Here is a 27,072-nt window from a genome sequence, read left to right as displayed (position 1 = left end):
AGCAAGTTACAGAAATTCCTGGACACCATATTGACTTGATAAGTCCCATTTTGTTCATATAGGTATATGAATGTTCCTGCCAAATCAGTTTCCCATACATAATGAAAATAGATAACAGATAAAACGTCGGAATCTATCTGTCATTTTTAGGGCAGTATATCTTTTCTAATGTAATGTGCACTTCTGTCACAGGTCTGTTTTTTAGGTGTGCTACATGGTTAATCATAGAATATAAGCATTGATAGCAACTAGTCCAATCTTTTCTTTCTTTAATTGTTTTGACCTGATGAGATGGAGCCCCTCAGAGTCCATGATCATGCAGGGTCATACTGTTAATGACAAAGCTGGTTCCAAATCCAAATTTTCTGGCCTGTCCAGTACTTAACTCCTTTAATTCAAATTCAGCAGCAGCATCAAAAACAGTGACCTTTTGTGTACTTACTGTGTGCCAGGTATTGTCCTAAGCATTTTATACATGCTATTTTAATGAATCCTTTTACCAAATCTATGAAGCTGTTCTGCACCATTCTTTATAGATTAACAAACTAAACTTGATGACTTGCCCAGGAAACACAGCTGGTAAGCACTGGCACTAAGAGTTCACTACAGTTCTGATTTCAAAGCCTGTATATTTTTCTCTTTTTTTTTGTGAAATATTTATATTTGAGGATAAAGAATAACATAACAAATGCCCATCACCCAGGTAAAGTAATATAAATCAGTTCTAGTCAATTGTAGCTCTCTTCCCATTGCATTTTCCTCAAAAGTAACCAACCACTTTCCTCAATTTCAAATATGTTGTGAGTCAATAAGCAGTACAGCTGCATTTCCTGAGTCCTATTATTTGCTGGGAGCTAGAGATTGAACAGTAAAGAAGACCTGTTCTTTCCCTTATGGTGTTTCTGTAGGTAATAGTGAAATACTTGTTCCTTAGTCTTTTTTTTTTTTTTTTTTTTTGCTTCCCCTGACCCTTGTTCCTAGGTCTCTCTGGAGATGCTCAGTAGCTGGAAGGAAATGTCAGGTTTTTACCTAGGAAGTCCTTCTGGAGACTGCTGATCATATGCTAGGAGATAGTCTATGTATCACACAGGCACAATACTGTCTTCAGAAAGCGCATGTTTAATTGATTATTGATCTTTTCCTCCTAGAGCATAAGCATAGGCTTCTCCTGAGCTTTTTGATTTCTTTTTTGAGCTATGTTTTGAGACTTCTGCGAGAAGTTGATATTCCCTTCTCTTTGCCCTTCCTTATCCTTCCTTTTTTAAAATACTGATTGAACATAGCACTTAATCCATACCTGTTTTATCTATCTTGTCTAATACATTTTTCATATTATCCCCAAATAGTATCTAAGACTCAATTTTGTATTTAGAAGACAATCATCAGGTAAATATTTATCAAATGAACTAAGAGTAGAATTCTGCACAGGAAAAATGGGTCATGTAGAAGCATAAGATGAAACTCTACAATCTTTTAGTGTTTTCTGTAGTTTGGTATAGGTAGGGGCAAATGTGTCTGAGTGGAGCTCCCACTCTTGGGTAGAAAATCTGTTATTTATATAGTGTTTCTCCATTTTTTGAGTCATCACTTCTTTTTATAAACATAAAACTCTCATGCCCTCTGTGTTCTGACAATTCTCAGACTAACTGGGTGTCCTACAATTCAGTTCATTTTTTTTTTCAAGATTTATTTATTTTTATACAAGAGCTGGAGTACAAACCATTTGTGTGGGGGGTGAGAGGATTCACCAGAGACAGAGTGGGGAGCAGAACAGGCAGACAACCGAAATATACTGCTGAAGGGAACAGCGGGTGTGACAGGAGCGGTCTGCGTCATGTGGGTATCTCCCTGGCCAGCCGGGAATCGAACCCGCGCTATAGGGGCTGTGAACAGCTTCACAGCCCTGCACTCAACCCACTGCATCACCAGGGAGGCCCTCAGCTCAGTTTTGATGCTACCTGGAGTTAGCATCAGATCCCATAGCATCAGGGATAGGGACAGTGTCCATAAAACTTGTGTTTGTGGAGTTTGTTCAGGACATCCTTTCCCCTGCCCCAACAATTTCCCCCTTTCCCTTTATGTCACCATTTCTATGGTGATGCAGGTCAAATGTGTGGATGCTGGGGTGCAGCCCCAGCTGACAGTTTTTTCAGGGTTCCAGTTTGGATGAAAAACAACAGTCAGTCACCAGGCATTGTCCATTGTGGCAAACAAACAGGTTGGCCCAAAGCAAGGTCCGAAAGCCTGTCACAAGTCTAAAGCACATTTTAGTGGGGACCCATAGAAAAGAGACAGAAACAACCAGAAAAGTCTGGAAGGAAAAGAGCAAAATCAAGATCAAACCCTGCCATTGTTAACCTCTCCATGGCCTCTCACCCACATCTGTTTTAACCAGCCCAGGACCAAGAAGCAAGTGCAGCTTCTTCACATGTCTCTCTGCTCCATGTGCCTCCACCAGGTCTCCTTCTTGCTCTCCATCCTGCTTCCTTCCTTTTCCAGTCTCCTCTCCAGCTTCATTTCCACCCGGTTCAGCTCCACCCTCCCTTAGGCCAGGCAGGGAACCTGGAACCATCCCTTTTCCTGGGGACTATCCTGTTACAGATTCAGTTTGTTATACAAGTATTTGAAAACATTTGCTACTTAATATCCAAGTGTTAATCTAGGCTTATAAGTATTAAGTATGTATCTTACATTCATAACAATTTGATGTCAGTTATGTGGAACAAAAAGAAGTCAAAGAGGAAGGGGAGTGCCATAATAGCCCTGAGATGTCTTTAGGGGTAGAGTGGAATTTGAAAGATGGTTAATATTTGTAAAAGAGATGATACTATTTTAGATGAAGAAAACCATGTAAGGGGGGGGGGTCAGGATTTATCCTTTTGTGCTTCTGTAGAGCATAATGGCCTTCTTTAAGTAAACTATGTCTGTGGGGAATGCCGAAAAATGAGATTAGATAGATGAGTTGGGGTTAAATTATGTATGATTTTCAAAGGTCGGCAAAATTGTTTTCACCTTGATGTGGTAGATAATTAAAAGTCAAAGAAGGCTTTCGATCTAGTGAATTACAAAATGCAAAATGTAAGAAGGATGGGCCAGCATTTATATTGTTCATAGATAAAGAAGAGAGATTGGAGAAGGGGCACAAAGGAGTAGAAAGTTGAGAACTAAGAGGGTGGTCACAGTAAAAGTACCACAATTTTGGGGGGTGGGTAGGAACACAGGAAAATAATGAGCATTTAAAATTTGCAAAGAAATTCTGTTGTAGAGCAACCTGATACAAAACGGGGTGCCTGACTGTGGGTCCTCACCCGCGCGCTTAAAAGGACTTATCAGTGCTCTACTGCAGGCACACGTGAAAGGTTAATAAAAGGTTTATTTACAAGGGAAGGGGAAATGAGGAAATGTACAGCTCTGGGAGAAAAGTGGGAGACAAAGTTTTAAATGAGTCCTACCCAATCCGCCAATCAGGAATCCCAAAATGGCGGTCTCAGAGTTGGCCGCCAGCCAGGAGTGGTGAAACTGTTGTAGAGCAACCCCGATACAAAACGGGGTGCCTGACTGTGGGTCCTCACCCGCGCGCTTAAAAGGACTTATCAATGCTCTACTGCAGGCACACGTGAAAGGTTAATAAAAGGTTTATTTACAAGGGAAGGGGAAATGAGGAAATATACAGCTCTGGGAGAAAAGCGGGAGACAAAGTTTTAAATGAGTCCTACCCGATCCGCTGATCAGGAACCCCAAAATGGCGCTCTGAGAGCTGGCCGCCAGCCAGGAGCGGTGAAGCCGGGAGGCGAGCGATCGCGAGCCAGAGAGAGCCCTAGGCCCACGTGTTTGGTTTTTTATATCCAACCTGGCTGCCCAACTCCACCCTCAGGTCCCAGCCACCCTCCCCTTGGTGGTGATGGGATTTGTCTTCCCCAATGTCCTGATGGTTTTAGTCTGGAGTGGGGGTGGAGTCCACAAAGCCTGTATGGGATTAACTCAGGACATCACTTCCCCCTAACAAAGCCAGGAGGCGAGCGATCACGAGCCAGAGAGAGAGCAAGGCCCACGTGTTTGGTTTTTATATCCAACCTGGCTGCCCAACTCCACCCTCAGGTCCCAGCCACCCTCCCCTTGGTGGTGATGGGATTTGTCTTTCCCAATGTCCTGATGGCTTTAGTCTAGAGTGGGGGTGGAGTCCACAAAGCCTGTATGAGATTATCTCAGGACATCCTTTCCCCCTAACAATTCAACTATTTGAATGCTAAACACAGAGAAGATAAATCAAAAGTGGCTAGTTTTTTAAATTTTTACTTTTTATAATGCTGTGTAGAAAGAGTGTTCTTTATTGATGAAAATTTCATAAATCCTTTGGAATATAATCTCCAGCAAAGTAAAAGTAGGAAAGACCTAGAGCCTTTGGAATAGTGTTTGGAATGTAGACGTATTCAATGTATTATATCTGGGGAAGGGGTGAAAGATGCATTTAACATTCAACTTTTAGGTAAATTTCAGTTGTTCCCTATATTCAGAACAGGCCAATTTTTACCATCAGAAATGAATTTTAAAATGGTACTTCTTGACCTTTTCTAGTAGCAAACATTATATACTTTTATTGTAGAAAATTTGGAAACATCTTTCTATTTATAAATACATAATTATAAAATGGGATTATAGTATATACTCTGATTTATACCTGCATGAATGTCATTTGGAAAGTAAACTGGAGCAATTTACTGGAGCTTTCAAATAATGACAACAGATTATAACTCTAGGGAGGCAAATGTCTTCCTCTCCAAAATAAGTCTTTTTGGCAAAAGATTAATTTAGTGAGAGAGGCTCTGAAGGCAGGGTGGTGGTTGGCTTCTAAAAAAAAATTTACTTGTAAACACTGTAAGGGTGTGTACCCAGAAGACCTACTCCCTTTATTTCTTTTCAATAGAGAAAGCAGAACTTAATCTACATATCTTTTGTCTATTGTGCCTTCTCCTGAACACCCTAAGTAACTTTTCTTTTCTCCTCTCACCCCTTCCCATAAACCCCTTCTTAGTTAAAATATTTGAGAAGCACTGTTGAGAAGTCATGTTGGGTCTCTCCCATGTATACAGGAGGTATACATGGTTATAGAATTCTTTTTGGCTTCTCTTATCAGTCTAGTTGATGCTTGTTTATTTGCCAGTCTAGAAGAACCCCAAAGAGTACTTGTGCCCTCCCATAACCCATAAGATAATATAAGAATCTCTGAGATAACACTAATACGAATCTGAAGGAAATGTTTCTTGTTTTTTTTTTTTTTTTAAGGATTTATTTATTTATGCATACAAGAACCAGGGTACAGGCCAGAGGTGCGGAGGTGAGAGGATTCACCAGAGACAGAGTGGGAAACAGAACAGGCAGATCGACTGAAATACACTGCTGAGGGGAGCAGTGGGCAAGTCAGGAGAGGTCTGCTGTGCCATGTGGGTAGCTCCCTGGCAGGGGATTGAACTCTTGCTGCAGTGGCTGCAGATAGCTTCATAGGTTGCGTCTTAACCCCTTTGCACCACGAAGGAGGCCCTGAGGGAATGTTTTTCCTTACAGTACAATGCAAAATAACAGAGAATTGACAGAAATGGAAAATCAAGGCCTTCCTTGGTCTTGCTGGGGTTAAAGTATGGCAGTATCAAGCTATCGCTAGCCACTGCAACAGGAGTTCAATCACAGGCCTGGGAGCTGACCCACATGGCGCAGCAGACCCCTCCTGTCTGGTCTGCTCCTCCCCTCAGCCATATATTTCAGTAGATCTGCCTGTTCTACTCCCCACTCTGTCTCTGGAGAATCCTCTCACCCCTCTCCCCACACACACCTCTGGCCTACACCCCAGTTCTTGTATGCATAAATAAATAATAAATCTTTTAAAAAAAAAAAGGGAAATGGAAAATCACCATCTAGCAACCACTGCAGCAGTACAGGTATCAGATACAAATCAGGAATGGGTGCTGAAACAAGTAGGCAAAAGTTTGAAGAGAAATAAGATATTTATGTTGGCTGAAAGTGTCTCCTCACAAGATGCTATTAATTACAAAGTAAAAAAATCTTAAATTTACAGTGGGAAAACCTGGCAGATGCCACCTCCTCTGAGTGAAGACAGCTAACATCACCAGTAGTGGGAGACATTAACACCATCTCCCTTCTGCTAGGATGCACTGGGAAGGACACAATATCACTGCTGGTATATTCCTGTCAAAAAATTTAAAACCTGAAATTATGAGATAACATGATATAAACCCAATTGAGGGATATTTACAAATTGAATGGCTTGTATTCTTCAAAAATGTCTAGGTTGTGAAAGATTAAAAAGATTGAGGAACTCTTCCAAATTGATGAGACTAAAGATGCATAACAACCAAATGCAACATTTTGTTTTCTATAAAGGATAATAATAGTCTTACAAATAAGGAGATGTGAATAAGTCTACAGATTAGACTTTCTGTAATATTGTAATATTGTTTAGATAATATTGTTTAGTATTAATCCTGATTTTGAAAATCCACTGCATTCTTATCTAAGAATGATCTTGTTTTATACATATATCTTAAGTAAATACTATGGGTGCTTAAGGATAAAGGGGCATCATGTCTACAACTTATTTTCAAAGGACTTTTTAAAATTGTGTGAGTGTGTGTAGAGAGTGAGCGAGAGAATGAATGAATAATACTGCAAGCATGGTAAATTGTTAACATTGGGGGATTCTGGTTAAAGGATAGACAGTCCTTTGTATAATTTTTGCAGTTTCTTTTTGTAAGTGACGTTTTGTCAAAATAAGCTAAAAAAGTGAGCCAGAGCTGCTGGATTAATCACCAGTGAGTCAGTGAATACTTTTTTTTTTTTTAAAGATTTATTTTTATTTATACAAGAAACGGGGTACAGGCCAGATGTGTGGGAGGGTGAGAGGATTCACCAGAGACAGAGCGGGAAACAGAACAGGCAGGCAGACCAAAAGCACTGCTGAGGAGAGCAGTGGGCAAGGCAGGAGAGGTCTGCTGTCCATGTGGGTTGCTCCGAGGCCGGTGGGGATCGAACCCACGGTGGGCAGCTTCATAGCGCTGCGCACAGCACTGCGCTCAACCCTGAACCACCAGGGAGGCCCAGTCAGTGAATACTTTTAATGTACATAGTGCTGTGTATGCAGTGGTTGTTGACTTCAGTGGTTACCATTCCTTTTTTTGTATCAACTTGTGTTAATATTTTTTTAAAGCATGGCATAAGAGAGCAAACACTGACTAGGCATCAAGAGATAGGCTATTTGCATAGATCTGCAGCTAATCTATTAGGGGAGGCCTTGAGAAAAATCACTGTCTCAGAGACCCAGGTTTTTGATCTGAAGTTCTTTTGTTATGGATGTTGGATGAGCTGCCATTGATGAAGAGGTTCCAGCAGTCTGTAATGGGCTCTGAATTCTCTGACATAGTCAGAATTCAGAGAAATAACATCTTACTGTCAACTACTTGAAAAAGGCCCATGCCTTCTCATACAAGTCAATTGAAAAGCAATCAGCTTGAAGACATCTGTTACACTGTCTGATCTATCCCTCCACCAGCAGTACTCCCTTTGTCTGCAGTACACCCCCAAAATTGTTTTTACCAGTACTCCTTTCTAGCCTTTCCTTGTTTTTCCAGAGACTATGTAACAGAGGCATCTCCATAAAAGGAGGAGGTACCATGTTGCCTGCCTTTGTTTACATGCTGCTGCTTCGGATTAGTTACTGGGAACCTAGGGTATGGAACTGAGTGCCCAGGTGAAGCTATATAACAAGGAATGCAGATGGGCTGAAAAGGAGACAGGTGGAAAAGAGCTTGCTTGCTTCTTGGCTTTTGACTTTTACCAGAGACTTGGGGCACTTGGATGGAGACTCTTGTGGAGACAGTTGAAAGAGACACGTGGGTGAGGGACATGTGCAGAGTCCAGTGGCAGCCATTACCTTGATTCGTACTTTGATTTTGCTTCTTTTGTCCTAGACTCGCTTGGCAGTAACTTTTCCTAACTTAAAAAATTTTCAATTCTTTTGTAATTCTTTTATAATTAGAGTCTACTTTTGCAAACTAAAATGTGTGGTTATGGCAGAAGTAGTAGGCAAATGGACTGTTTTTTCTGTACAGGAATTTAGTTGTAAGCAGTTGAATGTCCAACAACAGTAATTACATGATTTGTGATGGGAACAGAAGTCAAATTTCAAAATGGAAAAAAATTTAAGTTTGTGCGTTAAAATTTAACTAGATTAGCAAATGTAACCAGAAAGTTGCTTTGTCCTTACTAACACTTTATGATATCCTAGGGTCTCCCCTGGTGGCGCAGCGGTAGAGCACTGGGCTGCGAAGCTGCCTGCAGCCTCTGCAGCGCCGGTTCGATCCCCAGCCACCGCGAGGTGCGACAGACCTCTCCTGCTGCGCCTGCTGTTCCCCTCAGCAGTGTATTTCGTCACTCTGCCTGTTCTGTCCCCCACACTGGCTCTGGTGAATTCTCTCACCCTCCCGCACTTCTGACTGTACCCAGTGCTTGTATAAATAAATAAATAAATCTTTAAAATAAATAAATAAATAAATATGATATCCTAAAAAAGAAAGAATGTAAGGACGTATATAGAAATAGACATTCTGATCTTCTGTTGGTGAGATTTTAAGTTAGTTTATTCTTTTTTGGAAGTAATTTAACAGTATCTAGTAAAAACAAGGGATCCTACATGAGAATTTCAATTTCACTTCTGGGGATTTGTCCTGTAGAAACACTCATTGCAGCATTGTTTATAAAAAGGAAAATGAGCAAAGTTCATTAAGAGATGACAATAATAACTTATGGCATCATGGGCCTCCCTGGTGTGGCGCAAGGGGTTAAGCACAGCACTGTGAAGCTATCCGCAGCTTCTGCAGCACAGGTTCTATCCCTGGTTGGCCAGGGAGCTACCCACATGACCAGCAGGCCTCTCCTGTCTCTCCTGCTGCTCCCTTCAGCAGTGTATTTCAGGCAGTCTGCCTGTTCTGTTTTCCCACTCTGTCTCTGGTGAATCCTCTCACATCCCCACCCCCACCCCCGGCACCTCTGGCCTGTACCCCAGTTCTTGTGTGCATAAATAAATCTTTTTTGGAAAAAAAAAAAAACAACTTACGGCATCGTACAACAATTCTTATCAGTCATCAAAGACAATGTAAGAGACAGTCAATGCTAGTTTTTAAAATGCAATAAAATATATAAAACGTAATATTTAACATTTTAACCATTTGTTAAGTATGCAATTCAGGGGCATTAAATACATTCACAAGGTTGAGTAATCATCACTTTCTGTATCTAAACTTTTTAACATCCCAACAAATCTTTGTGTCCATTAAACAATAACTTTCCCTTCCCCTCTCTTGGGGATTTTATATATTAATGAATACTGTCCAAATACATAGTTAAGTGGTAAGGAAGGAAAATAATGTGAATACTATGATTCCACTGTGGTATATCATAAGTGTAGGAAAATCAAGGGGACTATATATATATATATATATAGAGAGAGAGAGAGAGAGAGAAAGCTCTTCGTGGAAGATATTTTTGGAAATTTTTTAAATTTAGTATTATATTTAATATATTTTGGTAGTTTTTTGCTTTAAGCAATGGTATATGAAACTTTTCTAAGCAGAAAATGTATACTTTAATTATTATACTAAAACTTTATAATTTGGATGCCTCTATAGACTTTGCTATGTAGTTGAATTTTCAGCTAATATAGACCCTAAACATTTTATTAAAGTGATCTTTTTCTTCCCCCTCCACAGCTAGAGTTGGGAAGACATCACTGATTATGTCTCTGGTCAGTGAAGAATTCCCAGAAGAGGTAAACATTTTGATCTTTTGTTTTCTTAAAAAAATTATCAAATTGTGTTAAATTCTTCCCTTTTTTGCATGTTTTCCTTTCTGATAGTTATGACTTTCTAAAAGTTTAGTTTATATAATATATCAGTTTGTATAAATACAGTGTAGGAGAAAGACTCAAAATAGATGAGTTCACCTGCCTACTTTGCATTTTCTACTTTTGAACTTTGTCATCTTTATACCTTAGTTGTCTCACCTGTGAAATGAAAATTGAAAGGGCTGTTAGCTATCATGTAAGCTGTATAATTCTTTTTATAAAACAAAATTTTACTTATCAGCCAAAAATTCAAAACAGATGATCCTCTCAATAAAGTTAGGGTGAAAGGTCTAGATCTCATTTGCCTTCCATCTGACACATCCCAGTCTTCAAGGGATTAGAACCACTAGGATTGTGACACACATATCTGAAAGTCTGCAGCCTACCCACCTCCATCATTTTACAGATGAAGACAATAATTCATTCCACCTTTGCTTACCTCAAAAGATTGTTGTAGATCTCAAATAAGATAAGCTTAATAATGGTAGAGTGCCTCCAAATGTAAGGTGGTTTTATTATTACTGGCAATATATTTATTTGCATTTTGGAAGTTACACCTGGCATGTTGGCTAACTTTATTTTTTATATTTTTGCTAGCTAAGGTTTTATAAAGTTAAGATATTATTGTGTAGAATGGGATCAGTATAAATGTGATGAAAATTATCTTTTATTCTCTTAACATAGTAGATATTGCTAATTCCACATTTATCTCTTTACTCTTTTAGATAGGAATATCTATATAATTTCTTTATTCGCACAGGAATTTGATGTGTAATGAGGCAGTTACAACTGCAATATGAGCATTCTTTGTTTTTCTTGCCTTTTTTTCCCTCTTAAATAAGATGGGTAAATAAGTAATTATTTTTGTGAAATGTGTATTTTCATGTGTGACTTGTGGAATCACTCAATATAATAATACCTAAAAGTTTTCTCTGATAGCTTAACTTGTTTTAAAATTGTCATTTTAGTACTGACCTCCTGAGTGTGGTTAGGGATTTTTCACTAACTTAAAAAATCATGCAGTGTTTCTTAAAAAAAAAGGAACTATTAAGCATAAGGCTTTATGTAGCTAACCAGTTAACATCTTTAAGAAATTAATATTAATAATTTATTTTTTTATTTGAGGGTTGTTTTGGATTAACATACTTCATTTGTAGAATGTCTTAAAGCCTTCAACAAAATAGAATGAAAACCACATATTTTAAAAATCTAGTGTTTGAAAAACCAAATTAACTTAAGGATTATTTTAGTTATTGTGAGATCTGAAGTGTCAATAATATTTCCTGTGCACATATAAGTAAAAATGTGTATTTTAAAAAAAGAAGATGTTAAAAAAAATTTAAAAATTAAAAAAGTAGATGTTTCATATCTTTGGTATATATTTGCATCTATGGTAAAGCACAAAAATAACCATTTGAAATCATCGGACCTTAAAGATAGGAATGGTTGAAAGGGGCTAACTTACAGATAAATTTACCTAAGCCATTAACAAGTTTGATTGATAAACATCTAAAGGTTTCTCCTTTTCTATGTTTGCAACAAAGGTTCCTCCCCGGGCAGAAGAAATCACCATTCCAGCTGATGTCACCCCTGAGAGAGTTCCGACACATATCGTAGATTACTCAGGTAATGTCCTCTTATAGGTGAAGCTGTAGGGTTAATTTACTAGTCCTCAAAAAAGGTATTAAGTTTTAAAAAAAGTGATCCTTTTTATCTAGCAATTAATGATCAATTACTATTCTCGTCTCATATCTCTCTGCCAGCCCACACTCCACCTAAAAGATCCATCTTGCAGTTCTCTTCCCCTAGTTAACCAGGTTGGCTTCTGTAATAATGAAAAGGAAGAAGAAATGGTTAATGACTAGTAGAGAAATCATTACCCTCCTTGAACTGGCGTGTTTGCAGAGAGAAGTTCTGAGTTAATTTTGCGCAGGCATGCTCTGATGATTTAGAAGGAGTTTTGAATTTGAGAATTTGTTGAGTTTAAAATTTGTTTAATTTGTCAATCTTTTTCCCAAATAAAACACCAGCTAGCTTACATTATATGGTAATAAAAGCACATCTGTATTGCTTTTGCTAATTAAAAATTTTTTCTACACACTGCTTTTTAATCTTTGGATTATTTTGCTTTGTTCTAGGACTTCTATTAGAAAGGGATCATTTGTAATTGTAGTTGATATACCGTGCTGATGATAAATGTTTCTAATGAAGGAAACTATGTGGGGGCAGGAGGTGTATGGGGAAACTGTATCTTTAGCTCAGTTTTGCTGCAAACCTAAAATTGCTCTAAAAAATAAAATCTGCTTTCCAAAATGGATTGAAATGCATTGGTAATACTTTGTTTTGCTACACTGGCATTATTCCTCCATATATTCTGAAAATGAAGTAGTAGAACAGTGCAGTCCAATATATGTAAGTGTATTACAGACTTAAAATGTGACTACTCTAAGTATAAAATACAAGAGGATTTAGACTTAGAATGAAAACAATTTTTAACTTTTTTGTTGAGTAAATGTTGAATTATTAATATTTTTGACGTATTGAATTTAAAAATGGATTTTTATCTATTCCTTATTTCTTTTTTTAAGGTGATTTACAGAAAGTTTAAAATTATGTATATGGTTTGTATTATATTTCTACTGGACAGCACTGCACTAAAAGCTGAGGGGAGTAGATATGTTCTGCTACATCTCATAACAAGCTCTATTTAAAAAACTTCTTTTTTCAACATGTGTGACCACCTATTTAGATTCACTTCAGTATTATTGACGCCATTACCCATTGATTCCTCACATATGAAAAGATATTAAAAATATAATTTAGCATAATAACTATTGGGTTGTTGGAAAAGTTATGATGCATATTATTTTTAAGATATTAAGATGCATATTTTGTTTATTTATGCATACAAGAACTGGGGTACAGGCCAGAAGTGTGGGGTGGTGAGAGGATTCACCAGAGACAGAACAGGTGGATGTACTGAAATACACTGCTGAGGGGAGTAGTGGGTGAGGAGAGGTCTGCTGCGCCATGTGAGTAGCTCCCTGGCCAGGAATCGAACTCGTGCTGCAGTGGCTGGGGATCGCTTCAAAGGTTGTGTCTTAACCCCTTGCACTACCAGGGAGTCCCTGCATATTTTTTTAAAATAAAGATTTATTTTTTATTTATGCATACAAGAATTGGGGTACAGGCCCAATTCAGTGAGTGGATTCACCAGAAACAAGGTGGGAAGCAGAATAGGCAGATCTACTGAAACACACTGCTGAGGGGAGCAGCAGGCAAGACAGGAGAGGTCTGTTGTGCCATGTGGGTTAGGTCCCTGGCCGGGCATCAGACTCATGGGGCAGTGGCTGGAAAGCTGAGACTTTAACCTCTGCACCACCAGGGAGGCCCCATGATGCATTTTTGCTTGGAAAACAGAAAAATATGTCATGACTTTTCTGACAACCCAACACCATTGTACTTATTTATGATAGTAATTTTTATGTCAGAAATAACAGGCACTTGTTTGAGAAACAGTTATTGTAAGGAATTTAAATTAATATGTCTATGTTTGCTTTGTTCTTTATTTTAGTTAAATATTTCCTGCACCTGTGGGACTTATAGTCCCATCCACCCACTGACATCCAGTTCTTGCCAGAGATATGTACTAAAGAGGGAATTCTATACTCTTCATTATCATGCTCCAGTTTTGCTTCTGGTGCCTGGTTAATGTTACTCGTATCTGCTATCTAGATCTTAAACTGTGTTGCTCAGTATCTCTCCTGACCTTTTGATCCTGTGTTTATAGATTCTGTGCAGGTCTTTGACTCTTCAACATCCAGTCTTCTCGCTTGGGTTTCTAATCTCTTTTGCCAGACCCTTTTCAACTCAGGATCAGATGCTAACCTAGATTTACCACACAATGCCTTCTGCTCTTCCAATCTTGAGTTACCCTCTTGTAGACTTTTCTTTCCATGCCAGCCACCTTCCTTATCATAGTTTCACATTTCCCTTCTCTTTGCTTGCCCTTGTCTCTGCCCTTTAGTTTAGCACTGCACCATGTAAATGACCAAGGAATATTTTAAGGGATATTAGGTGGTGGCCCTTAGTTTTTCTGGAACTGTTTAAATATGAAACCTTTTTTTGACTTTGTCATTTGTAGAAGCAGAACAGAGTGATGAACAGCTTCATCAAGAAATATCACAGGTGAGTTTAAAAATTGTGGTTTTTTGGTAGGAAAACAGTCCTGTGAATCTGCCGTTTTCATTCTCTCATAGGAACTTTTTCCCTTAGAGGCTCGCCAAGTTTTGTTTGTTTGTTTTCCAAATTTGTTCTTCCTTTGATCCAACTATATTGACTAGTTGGTAATAAAATATCACTGTTTACATTTTTATTATTTAAAAATAACATTAATTTGTTAATTTTTTTGTAGGCTAATGTTATCTGCATAGTATATGCTGTCAACAACAAGCACTCTATTGATAAGGTATGAATGTGTTACTTTTTTTCACTATAGTTAATTAAAATTCAATGTAGGCACTCTCAGAATTGATCCTTAATTTAGAATTTAGTGCTTCAACAGCAGTATTTTTCATAGAAGGTCCTTATCATGGCTTAGCTCTTGCTAATTTTCATTTTAGGTAACAAGTCGATGGATTCCTCTCATAAATGAAAGAACAGATAAAGACAGCAGGTACTTTTTTTCCTCTCAAATATTGGATGTTTAAAAATTTCAAACTTATAGAAGTGTTGCAGGAAATATAGTACAATGAACATCTCTGAACTTTTCATTTAGGTCTACCAGTTGTTAACATTTGCCACATTTGCTTTATCTGTAGTTTTATCTCTCTGTTTGTACATCTAACCCCTTTTTTGGAGGAATTATTTGAGGCAGCACATATATTTGAGAACAAAACAAATAATTTTATTTTGTGATCTATATACATGCATATAATCTAATAATTACATGAACTTTGTGATGCATATTAACTCTTCAGGTTGATGATTCTTATTCCTGGGATAGATGACCAGAAGTAGGTTTCTGGATCATATGATAGTTCTGTTTTTAAATTTTTGAGGAGGATCTACTTCCAAAATGATTGCATCATTTACATTGCCATCAGCAGTATAAGGGTTTCTTTTTCTCCACATCCTCACCAGCACCTGTTGTTAGCAGGGTTTTTTTTTTTTTATGTAAACCATACTCACAAGTGTAAAATGATAGGTCATTGGGGTTTTGATTTGTGTTTTCCTAATAAGAAGTGACGGTGAACATTTTTTCATGTCTGTTGGCCACCTGTATGTCTGCCTTGGAAAAGTGTCTGTTCACACCTTCTAACCATTTTTATATTTGGTTTGTTTTTCTGTTGTTGCTAAACTGGATGAGATCGTTATAGATCTTGATTATTAACCCCTTATGGAATATGTGAGGTGCAAATATCTTTTCCCATTCAGTAGGCTGTCCCTTTAATCTTCTGATATTTTATTTCCCTATGCAAAAACTTTTTAATTTGATGTATTTAATTTGTTTTTGCTTTCATGTCCCTTGCCCTTGGAGTCAAATACCCCATTCCTCCTGTGTTTTCTTCAATGTATTTTATGGTTTTAGTTTTTACATTCTACACTTTAATCCATTTTGAATTTATGTTTGTATGCAGAGGTAGCAGGTGATCGGTTTCATTCTTTCATGTGTGGTGGCCCAGTTTTCCCAACACCAATTATTGAAGAGATTTTCTTTTCTCCAATGTATGGTTATGGCTCTTTTGTCATCAGTTAGGTTGATATGTGTATGGATTTGTTTTTGGATTCTTGATTCTGTTCCATTGATTTGTGTGCTATTTTTATTCTAATAACATAGTGTTTTAATTACTGTTGCTTTCTAATACAGTTTAAATTCTGATAACATGATGCCTCCAGTTTTTTTTTTTTTCCTGCAGAATTGCTTTAGCTATTCAGGATCTTTTGTGGTTCCGTGTACACTCAGTTTTTTTGTTTGTTTTATTTTCTTCAAAAATATAGGAATTTTAATAGGGATTGCATTGACTCTCCATATTACTTTTCGCTGGATTTTTTTTTTTTTTTGACTAGATTAATTCTCCCTATCCAAGAACATGGGGTAGCTTTCCATCTCTTTGTGTGTTGTTCTGTATCTCTTAAGAGTGTCTTACAGTTTTCCTTGTGTAGCTCTTTCACCTTCTTTGTTAAATTTATTCATAGGTATTTAATTCTTTTTCATACAATTGTAAATGGGATTGTTTTCTAATTTCTTTTACTTGTTATTTGTATATAGGAATGCAACAGATTTTTGTTAATTTATTTTGTAGCCTGCTAGTTTACTGAACTTACTTATTGTTCCTAGTTAGTGGAATCTTTAGGGTTTTCTATTTTTATCATTATATCATCTGCAGATTATAATAATTTCACTTCTTTTCCAATCTGAATTCATTTTATTTCTTGTTGTCTCATTGCTAAGACCTCTAATGCTAAATTAAATAAAAGTGGTGAAAATGGACATCCTTGCTTTGTCCTGATCTTAAGAGTTTTCAGTTTTTCACCATTGAGTCTGATGTTGACTCTGGGTTTCTAACATATGGCTTTTATAATCTTGAGCTATGTTATATACCCATTTTGTTAAGAATTTTTTTTATCCTAAATTGGGTACAATGTGTCAAATACTTTCTTTATATCTATTAATATAATAATGATTTTTGTCCTTTTGTCAATGTAATGTATGATAAGTATTTGATTTGCATATATTAAACTATCCTTGAATCCCTAGAATAAATCTCATTTGGTCACAGTGTGTGATTCTTTCAATGTGTTGTTGCGTTCTGTATGCTAGTACTTTGTTGAGAATTTTTACATCTATTTTCAGAAATATTAGTCTGTATTCTACTTTTTAAAATATAGTAACAAGAGACTACATTTAAAAATGACAATTAAATCATGTCATTCCCCTACTTACCATCTTTCTGTGACTTCCCATTTTAAACTTGCCTATATAATGTGGTTTTCTTACTCAGCTCTAAGTCCATGTGTGTTTGGCCTGTTTTCCCTTCTCCAGCCTCCTTTTCATACATCGTCCCCTTTGCTCAGTACTCTCTAACCACTCTGGCAAGAACACCAGAATGTTTTGTTCAAGGTGGGACCTTTCCACATGCTGTCCCTTCTCAGCCAGCTCTTTCCTGACTTTTCACATGGCGGATACCATTTCACCTTCATTCCAGAGCTCAAATGCCACCTTGTCAGAGATTTTTCTCTGATTACCATATTTAATTAGCCCATTCCAGTACTCTATCCCATACCCCCCTACTCATTTCCTTCATAATACTTACAAAGTTGCAAATTGCTTTATTTGTTTATTATTGTCTATTTTCTAACTTTCACTTTTGGGGGGAAAGGGGCAGGCATCTTCTGTACTTTGTTCTTAATTCTTAGAACATTACCAGGCTTCTAACAGCCAAATATTTGTTGAGTATGAACATGCTCTTAAGGGGGCTAAAACTAATTATAGTAGTTCATGTTGGGGAGATTAAGTTTGTTGGTTGGAATGGGTTATGATGTATACATTAAAATATAAATCTAATGAATTTTGCTTTCCTTACTGTTACAATGTGTCCCATTTTCTTCAGATTGCCTTTGATATTGGTTGGGAACAAATCTGATCTGGTGGAATATAGTAGTATGGAGACTATTCTTCCTATTATGAACCAGTACACAGAAATAGAAACCTGTGTGGAGGTATGTCTTATCATTTGGTTTTGAAGTTTAATCTTGGTGAAACCTCACTAAACTGAGGTTTAGAATAAGAGGTAGGAAGATGGGACAGAAAATAGTTTCTGTCATTTGTGAAATTATAGAAACTAGATAAAATAAGACTTGAAGTTAACATCTGAATTCTCTATAGACATTAGTATTGTGATATCCACTAAGAAAAATGCATTTTTCAGTTACTTCAGAGACTCTCACTACCTCAAATTGATCATTTAAAAATTGATTTTAGCTCTCATAATTGTTTTCAGAATATAAAAATTTTAACTTTTTTTTTCAGTGTTCAGCAAAAAACCTGAAGAACATATCAGAGCTCTTTTATTATGCACAGAAAGCTGTACTTCATCCTACAGGGCCACTGTACTGCCCAGAGGAGAAAGAGGTAAACTGTTTCTCTCCCCCCATCCTCAAAACTATGTTAATAGGAGTTGGATGTTTAGGTAGTAATTCCAGTATGGTAGTGATTTTTAATAACTCTTAAATATTCTTGGGCCTCCCTGTAGGCGCAGGAGGTTGAGCGTAGTGCTGTGAAGCTGTTCACAGCCTCTGCAGCACCGGTTCAATCCCCGGCCACTGGCGAGGTTCCCACATGGCGCACAGACCTATCCTGCAGTGCCCAGTGCTCCCCTCAGCAGTGTACTTCGGTCCTTCTGCCTGTTCTGCTCCCCGCTCTGGCTCTGGTGAAGTCTCTCACCCTCCTGCGCTTCTGACTATATGCAGTGCTTGTATAAATAAATCTTTAAAAAAAACAAAACAAAAAACACACAGACAAAAACCTTGTATAGTTATTTGACATGGGTACAACATGTAATATAATTTGATTGCTCCCTTTTGTTTCATAACTGAGGAACACAGTAATTCCTTAATGAAATAACTAAAATATAACACTTTTCCATACACTTGTAAAATTATTTTTTTATTGAGATATAACTCACATAACATGAAATTCACCCCTTTAAAGTGTACAGTTCAGGTCTTTAGTACATTCACAGAATTGTGCATCCATCATCACTGTCTAATTTCAGAATATCTGAATACCTCATCTCTCTAGAAAGAAAGTCTTGCACATTAGCAGTTACTCACTTTTGTGAACAACTTTTTTTTTTTTTAAAGATTTATTTATTTATTTATACAAGAACCGGGGTACAGGCCAGATGCGCGGAGGGTAAGAGGATTCACCAGAGACAGAGCGGGGAACAGAACAGGCAGAAGGACCGAAGTACACTGCTGAGGGGTGCAGCGGGCACAACAGGAGAGGTCTGTTGTACCATGTGGGACTCTCGCCGGCCAGCTGGGATCGAACCGGTGCTGCAGAGGCTGTAGGCAGCTTCACAGCGCTGCGCTCAACCCCCTGCACCACCAGGGGAGGGCCTGTGAACCACTTTTGTGAACCACTAATTTTTTTTTTCTTTCTGTTTCTATGGACTTGCCTATTCTGCATATTTTATTATGTTAGAAAAATCATGACATATTCTTTCTGTTTTTCAAGCAAAAATGCATCATGACTTTTCTGACAACCCAATATATTTGGAATAATAATTTATATATGCTATTATCCAATATGTGGTTATGTGGTGTTTTGTGACTGGCATGTTTTCAAGGTACATTGGGTATTTTACTTCTTTTTATGGCCAAATAATACTGAATTACATGGCTAATACTACATTTGTTTATCTGTTTGCCTGTTGGTGAACATTTGGTTGCTTCTGCCTTTTTTTTTTTTTTTACTATTTTAGACAGTTCTCAATACAGTTTTTTTTTTAAAGATTTATTTATTTATACAAGAACTGGGGTATATGTCAGAGGCACAGGAGGATAAGAGGATTCACCAGACACAGAGCAGGGAGCAGAATAGGCACACGGACCGAAAGCACTGCTGAGGGTAGCAGCGGGCAAGACAGGAGAGGTCTGCCACGCCATGTGGGTATCTCCCTGGCCGGCCAGGAATTGAAACCACGCTGCAGAGGCTGCGGACAGCTTCACAGTGCTGCGCTCAACCCGCTGCGCCACCAAGGAGGCCCTGCTTCTGCTTTTTAACTGTTGCTAATAATGCTGCCATGAACAGTCACACACACTTGAACATTTGCTTTCAGTATTTTTTTTAAATATTTATTTATGCATACAAGAACTGTGGCACAGGCCACAGGGTGTGTGTGGGGTGGGGTGAGGGAGGGAGTGAGAGGACTCACTAGAGACAGAGTGGGAAACAAAACAGATTGACAGAAATACACTGCTGAGGGGAGCAGCAGGTAAGACAGGAGAGGTCTGCTGTGCCATATTGGTAGCTCCCTGGCTGGGGATCGAACTCGTGCTGCAGAGGCTGCGGATTGCTTCACAGTGTGGTGCTTAACCCCTTGCGCCACCAGGGAGGCCTGAGATTTATTTTTACTTATTTATACATATGAGAACTGGGGTATAGCCCTGGGGTGGCCTGGGGTGAGAGGATTCACCAGAGACAGAGTAGGGAGTAGAACAGGTGGATTGACTGAAATACATTGCTGAGGGGAGCAGCAGGTGAGGCAGGAGAGGTCTGCTGCACCATGTGGGTTAGCTCCCTGGCCAGGGATCCAACTCATGCAGCAGTGGCTAGTGATAGCTTTATAGCGCTGAGACTTAACACCTTCGCCACCAGGGAGGCCCTTTTTTTGTCCATTTCTTAATTGAGTTTTTTGTCTTTCTATTGTGCTTTTAATAAGTGAAAAATAGATTTTTTTTTTCAGAATTTTTTCTGAAATGTTTTTAGTGTAGGTGAGTGGTTTGCAAACTTTGACCCATAGGCCAGATTTGGCCTGCCACTTGTTTTTGTACAGCTTGTGAGCTCAGAATACATTTTTCCTTTTTTAGTGATTGTATAAAGTTTCAAAGAAAAAATATTTTATGATATGGGAAAATTAAGATAATCAGATTTCATTGTTCATAAGTAAAGTTATACTGTAGCACAGCCACTCTTATTCCTTTATTTGCATTGACTGCTTTTGCTCTACAACGCAGAGCTGAGTAGTTGTAACAGCGCGTATGCACTGCTCTCATCTCTTTCACTGGTGTTACGTGCACAGCTGCATACACTGGCACAGTTTTTGGCAGCACTCCACCATATGTATTATTGCACTGTAACATTTAGTGTTTTTTTTTTTTTTTATTTTCAGTACATTATCTATCATGTTGAAACAAGGAGGAGGCAAAATGGAAATTTTTTTTTTTTTTTTTTTTGTGGGACCCTCGCCAGCAGCCGTGGAACCAACCGGTGCTGCAGAGGCTGCGGGCAGCCTCGCAGCCCAGCGCTCAACCGCTGCGTCACCAGGGGAGGCCCTAAAATGGATTTTTAGATGACAAAAACATGTATTTTTTGAGCTTAGATTACAGTTCTAGCATTTTTTTTTTTATCCTGATGCAGGTGCAAAAGAAATTTCATAATCTGTCTGACAGTGTATTTGAGGATCTTCTGCCTAACCTTCAGTTGAACTAACTGTCATTACAACTGCAGTGTATTGACATGCTAGCAGGCCACATATCAAGAAAAGAATCTAATATAGTTCTGTAAATGCCTTATAAGCAAATGAGTGTGTTCAAATAAAAACATACGTTTATGTATTATGTATCAATATTGGTGGTATATGTATACAAAACGACATTTTCAAAGATGAAATGTATAAAATCTCACTAACAATAAGCCTTACAGATTAACTTTTGCTATCAGTTTTCATGATGGAGAACATTAACTTTGAACCCCAATTAAGCAAAATGTTACCTCTCTAAAGAGAATTCCATTCTTCAAATTAGTATATCTATATATGCTTTTAACGCAGTTATTACTATATTTTGAATTTTGTCAATAATTTGATCTTATGTAACTTTTTTGTGGAAATTTGATTCTCATTTCTGTTTACCTTCATATCCTGGATTTTACCTATTTGCTCACAGAAGCTAAAATATTTGCTATGTTCTCCTTTGCAGAAAAAGTGCTGACCCCACGTATAAGTTGACAATGTGTATTATCCCTTAATCTGATCCTCATTTACTCTTCCTTAATCATCCTGACTTACTGTTCTTTAACTGAAATGCTTCTTTCTAACTACTCTTCATCCAACATTTCCCAAACTTGCCTCATAATAGTTGCTATATGTACCTATTAAAAACATAGATTCTAATTTGACTCCTATATCTTATGATTAAGGAAATTTGGGAGCCAATCTTATAGAATTTGCCTCTGTCCTTAGCCTAGTGGTACATTAATTCCCCTTATTAGTTTATTCTTGATTCATCAATTGCTATTTTTTCCTTAGGTGTATTATTAGTTCTGCTCATCTGCTAATCACCCCCACCCCTTCTCCAATCCCATAAAGCATCTGCCACCAACTGATATTTGTTTCTTAGATATTCTTGCCTGAGGTAAAATCCATAACTTAAATTCTATGCCTTGCTTTAGACAAGTACAAATGTTGAGTCTAAGCTTAAACTGGATCTCTCATTTAAAAAAAAAAAATTTTAATGCAGATATGGAGTAGAATCATCAAAAAGATCATATTAAAAGCTAAAGCTTGAACTGTAAATATGTTTCCAAGGAGGAAGTAAATGTTTCCAGTGATCCTTGGAGTTGTCTGACCTAATACTGAAAGAAATGTAACTCTTAGGTGATTATAATGTTTACTGTGTGAGGATTTAGATTGCTTACATTTGCACATTACTTACATTGGCTTATTACTATAAAATTTTTTTAAAGATTTATTTATTTATGTATACAAGAGCTGGGTACAGGCCAGAGGTGTGGGGGATGAGAGGATTCACCAGAGACAAAGTGGGGAACAGAACAGGCAGATTGACCAAAGTACACTGCTGGAGGGGAGCAGCAGGCAAGGCAGGAGGGGTCTGCTGCACCATGTGGGTTGCTCCCTGGCTGGGATCGAACTTGTGCTGCGGAGGCTGCGGATAGCCTCAGGTTGCATCTTATAACCCCTTGCGTCACCAGGGAGGCCCCATTTATACTATAAAATTTATAGTTTTATTGCGGTATTTAAAAAGTAGTCATTTTTCATGTTGTATTTTGAGATGGTTAATATTTACATATCACATTGAACAAATGCCTTAGAGCACTTTAGCTTTTGATGTACATCAACCCTTAATGAAAATGCATTACTTTATTTTTCTCCAAGTTACCTTTTTCATGTAACTTTTGTGATGTGAAGAAAACCACTTGCACAAGATATAAAGGCATTCTTCAATTCTGTTTTTTATTTAGTCTTTTGCTACATTTTGAAACACTTTGATTATTAAATAACAGATTTTTTTAAAGGAGGGTAAACAAATATAATCTTTATTCATCTTGAATATCTACTATTGGAATCACATTTGTCATTCTTTATATAAAAATAGCTTATAGTCCATTTAGTACTTTTTTATGAGGACATTCTGTCCAATGTTCTCTAAATGTTTGACTTACCTTTTGCACTTCTTTCTAATCTCTTTATATTTTAGATTTTATCTCCTTTTTTAAATGCCAGATTGCTCTCTTATAGACCCCACTTAACACACAAAAAGAATGGATTGTCTGTATATTTCAGAAGGCAATGGTTTCCTGTTTTGAAAAGAATTTCTTTTCTCCATTTGAGTTTGATCAAAACTCATCATTACTAGATGCTCTGGAGGCCTGCTGATTAATGAGTACATATATCTAGACTTTGTCATCTCATTTTCCTGATTCAGATATGTCCATAAGAGATCTACCTCCAGATAATCATCCTGAAAGCTTTATTTTCTCAAAATTGTTAGCAGTGATTATCCTATCACAATTAGTTGAAGCATGTGAGCCTTATTTTTAAATAGTCAGATATTTGAAATATTTATTTTACCCATTATAAATACTAAAGCAAAAAAAAATTTTTTTAAGATTTATTATTTATTTATACAAGTGCTGTGGTACAGGCCAGAGGCGCGGGAGGATGAGAGGATTCACCAGAGACAGAGTGGAGAGCAGAACAGGCAGATGGACTGAAAGCACTGCTGAGGGGAGCAGCGGGAGAGATAGGAGAGGTCTGCCACGACATGTGGATATCTCCCTGGCCGGCCGGGAATCAGACCCACACTGCTGCGCTACCGGGGAGGCCCTAAAACAAAAATTTAAGGAAATTATCAAAGTACATTCCCTGCAACATTACTTATAAAAGTTTCAGTCACAGAAGGCCAATTTTTTTTAATGTGGGAATTCTTCTTGTAATAGGAAGTTAGTAAAAAAAAAAGGGGGCTTTTGCATTTGCAACCAGAACTGTTTTGACACATGTTTGGGAATAAGCATTTTATCAATATACCCCGCCTTTGACTAGTACACACATGGTGACAGATGAGGACATTTAGTCCCATTCTGCTACCAGAAGATGGATGTTCAAAATTCAGAAGTTGGGAAGGAAAGCCCAATTTAGCTCCAAGTTTATATGGAATGAGAGAGGGCATAAATAAATAATAATTCTTTGTGTGACTGTAAGGATGAATCATACCTGAAGATGAACTTCTCTTTTGCCCATCCTCTACGATGATGAAGGGAGACATCACATTCCAATAATCAGTCGAGTAAAATATTTTCTCTTTTACTTAAAAGTCTTGAGTTCATTTTTCATGTTGACTGTATTATTAGACAGTGAAAACAATGAGAATTATTCTGAACATTACTTAGGAAAATCTTATTTTAGAATCCCAACAACTTTAATTGCAATAGTTGTTTTTTTCTCAATAATTTATAGATGAAACCAGCCTGCATAAAAGCCCTTACTCGTATATTTAAAATATCTGATCAAGATAATGACGGTACTCTCAATGATGCTGAACTCAACTTCTTTCAGGTAGCTGTTTTATATTAGATATTTGCATATCTTGGTCTTGTGTGTGAAAAAAGCTGTACAAAAATCTACTAGCCTAAGCAGTGATATGTTGATAATTGTGTCTCTGTCTTTCACATTAAGCTATTTAGGTTATAACACTCTTATGCATAGAAATTGAGAGGACTCTCTGTTAATGTTATTTTATGGTATACAGTGGGTATATTAAGAATGACTTGAAGTCTGAACTGTCAGTCTGAACTGAATTGTTTTTCTTTCTTGGTTTTGTATAATATAAGTACACAAAGAACTCAGTGTTTTAGGAACACAGTGGGGAAAGTTTATTCTAAGTATGACGTGTTTTACTTAAATAATGCAAAGCAGAAACTGTCCTAATTTAGAATTTGTTCCTTTTGGTTGCAACTTGTTTATTTAATGTTGCCTTATAGAGTAATGTGTTATATTATTTGTGTTTTTAATGCTGATTTGTTTTTCATTTATTTATTTATTTATTCATTTATTTTGCTAGAGAATTTGTTTTAACACTCCATTAGCTCCTCAAGCTCTAGAAGATGTTAAGAATGTCGTCAGAAAACATATAAGTGATGGTGTAGCTGACAGTGGATTGACATTGAAAGGTGAGCGAGTGAGGTTTTTCCTTGTTTGAGCTTAGTATTTTCAAAACTTGGCTGAAAGTGAAGTTCTTTTAACATTATTTATACTTTAAGGAAATGTTGATATTTACTAATATGCCTGAAATCTAACTAGATGTCTAAGAATTGAAAGAGACAGATCATTGATGAGGATAATAATTCTTACTGTGAACACAAATTAGAGGTAAGGAAACTGATTGGATCCCAGGAATTCAGAGATCCATCTAAGGAAAAAGATTTCTGGAACAAACAGATTGATGTTAAAATTCTTCTTACTCATAAGCATTCTTTAAAAATAGAAATTATTTTTAGTGAAGACGTTTTGTCTACCAGTCAAATTTACCAAGTACAGAATGTTCCCTGTAGAATATGTTATAGAGCATAATGAAATAAAAAGTAAAATTGAAAAACAGAGTTTTTCTTTATAGAAATAAATGCAAAGATCTGTAAAACAATTTCATTTACTTTCATCATAACTGTGTTACTGTATTCCTTGAGGTGTGTTTTTGGCCTTTTCATCTGGTGCAATCTCTTTCTAATCTAAATATATAGGTGAAGTGATCCTGAAATTGGTTGTTTCATTGAGACACTTGTGAAGTTTGCTTTGGTTTAACCTTAGTATTCAGAACGAGTATACCGTATGTTCATGTATGTGACTCTTGCTGTTATGTGTTGCATGCTTTTCGTCCATTTTACTCTGTACCTTTTTCACACCAGTTGTATTTACTGAATAATTTTATTTCAGGTTTTCTTTTTTTACACACACTTTTTATCCAGAGAGGGAGACATGAAACTACTTGGACTGTGCTTCGACGATTTGGTTATGATGATGACCTGGATTTGACACCTGAATATTTATTCCCCTTGTATGTACCTTTGACTTCCTAACTGATTTCACTTGCCAAGCATTGTAAAATTTCATTAAGCACATTGGTAGGTAGGCTTTGAGCTGCTCAGGAAAAATACAGATTTATACAGAAGTTTATAGTAGGGTTTCTCAACATCATTTTGGACAAGATAATTATTGTAGAGTCTGTCCCATTACAGGATGTTTCATATATCCTTACATGACAATAGCACCTCTCCCCTCTCGCCCCCATCCTGACTATTGAAAATGTCTCTGGAAATTGCCGGATGTTTAGGAGCAAAATCATCCCCAGGTGAGTCACTGATTTATAGCATAGCTCAAACTTTCCCTCCTCCTCTTATGAAGAACACAAGTATCTTTTTAAATTTATTTTGCTGAGGAAGTGAATAGAAGATGTTAGACAAATTTGTTTTTTGAAGTTAAATTATAAAGAAAAAGAAAAAAGAAATAATAAATTTTTTTTTAAAGATTTATTTATTTATGCATACAAGAGCTGGGGTAGAGGCCAGAGGTACGGGGGCATGAGAGGAATCACCAGAGACAGAGTGGGGAACAGAATAGGCAGAGTGACTGAAGTACACTGCTGAGGGGAGCAGCGGGCAAGTCAGAAGAGGTCTGCTGTGCAATGTGGGTAGCTCCATGGCTGGGGATCGAACTCATGCTGCTACAGATAACTTCATAGGTTGTGTTTTAACCCCTTGCACTACCAGGGAGGCCCAGAAATTATAAATATATTGGTTCACACTTTTATTTTTATGAATTCTATATCCTATTCTTACCCTTGGATAAAAAGCTTTTTTCCTAAATAACCAATCTATTTGTAGTTATTTTCCTTTAGATAATGCTGTTTAAGAACTGTTTAATATCAGATGGTGTCACTTATATGTATAATATAGAAAAACCAAACAAAGGGTCAGACAAAGACAAATTTTAAAATCAACCCTTAAAAACTGACCATAGATCTAAGATTTTCAAAGGGGGAGGGGTGAGGAAGGAGATGGTAGAATACAGCGGACTATGGTGGAGGAGTGCTCTGGTTACTACATCGAAGGAGGGAAATTCTGTACTCAAAATGCTAGCAAG

The 27,072-nt window shown here is 37.2% G+C and overlaps 1 protein-coding gene across 6 annotated transcripts in view; it reads left to right on the top strand.

Annotated features, from left to right (window-relative positions):
- Positions 1-27,072, top strand: part of RHOT1 (ras homolog family member T1) — a gene marked incomplete at both ends in the record, with an annotated part of 57,934 nt that overhangs the window by 6,657 nt on the left and 24,205 nt on the right. For all 6 annotated transcript variants that reach the window (XM_084236810.1, XM_084236808.1, XM_084236806.1 and 3 more), the window contains 10 exons: positions 9,777-9,835; positions 11,455-11,536; positions 14,055-14,098; positions 14,325-14,378; positions 14,533-14,585; positions 17,524-17,632; positions 17,943-18,044; positions 24,394-24,492; positions 24,998-25,106; positions 25,867-25,987. In XM_084236810.1, the coding sequence (XP_084092936.1) occupies positions 9,777-9,835; positions 11,455-11,536; positions 14,055-14,098; positions 14,325-14,378; positions 14,533-14,585; positions 17,524-17,632; positions 17,943-18,044; positions 24,394-24,492; positions 24,998-25,106; positions 25,867-25,987 (832 nt within the window). The remainder of the gene's footprint in view (positions 1-9,776; positions 9,836-11,454; positions 11,537-14,054; positions 14,099-14,324; positions 14,379-14,532; positions 14,586-17,523; positions 17,633-17,942; positions 18,045-24,393; positions 24,493-24,997; positions 25,107-25,866; positions 25,988-27,072) is intronic.

The sequence above is a fragment of the Talpa europaea genome (genome assembly GCF_964194135.1).
Source record: "Talpa europaea genome assembly, chromosome: 7".
NCBI lineage: Eukaryota > Metazoa > Chordata > Mammalia > Eulipotyphla > Talpidae > Talpa > Talpa europaea.
Note: the sequence above shows the minus strand (reverse complement) of the source record. Positions and strands in the feature narration are given on the sequence as shown.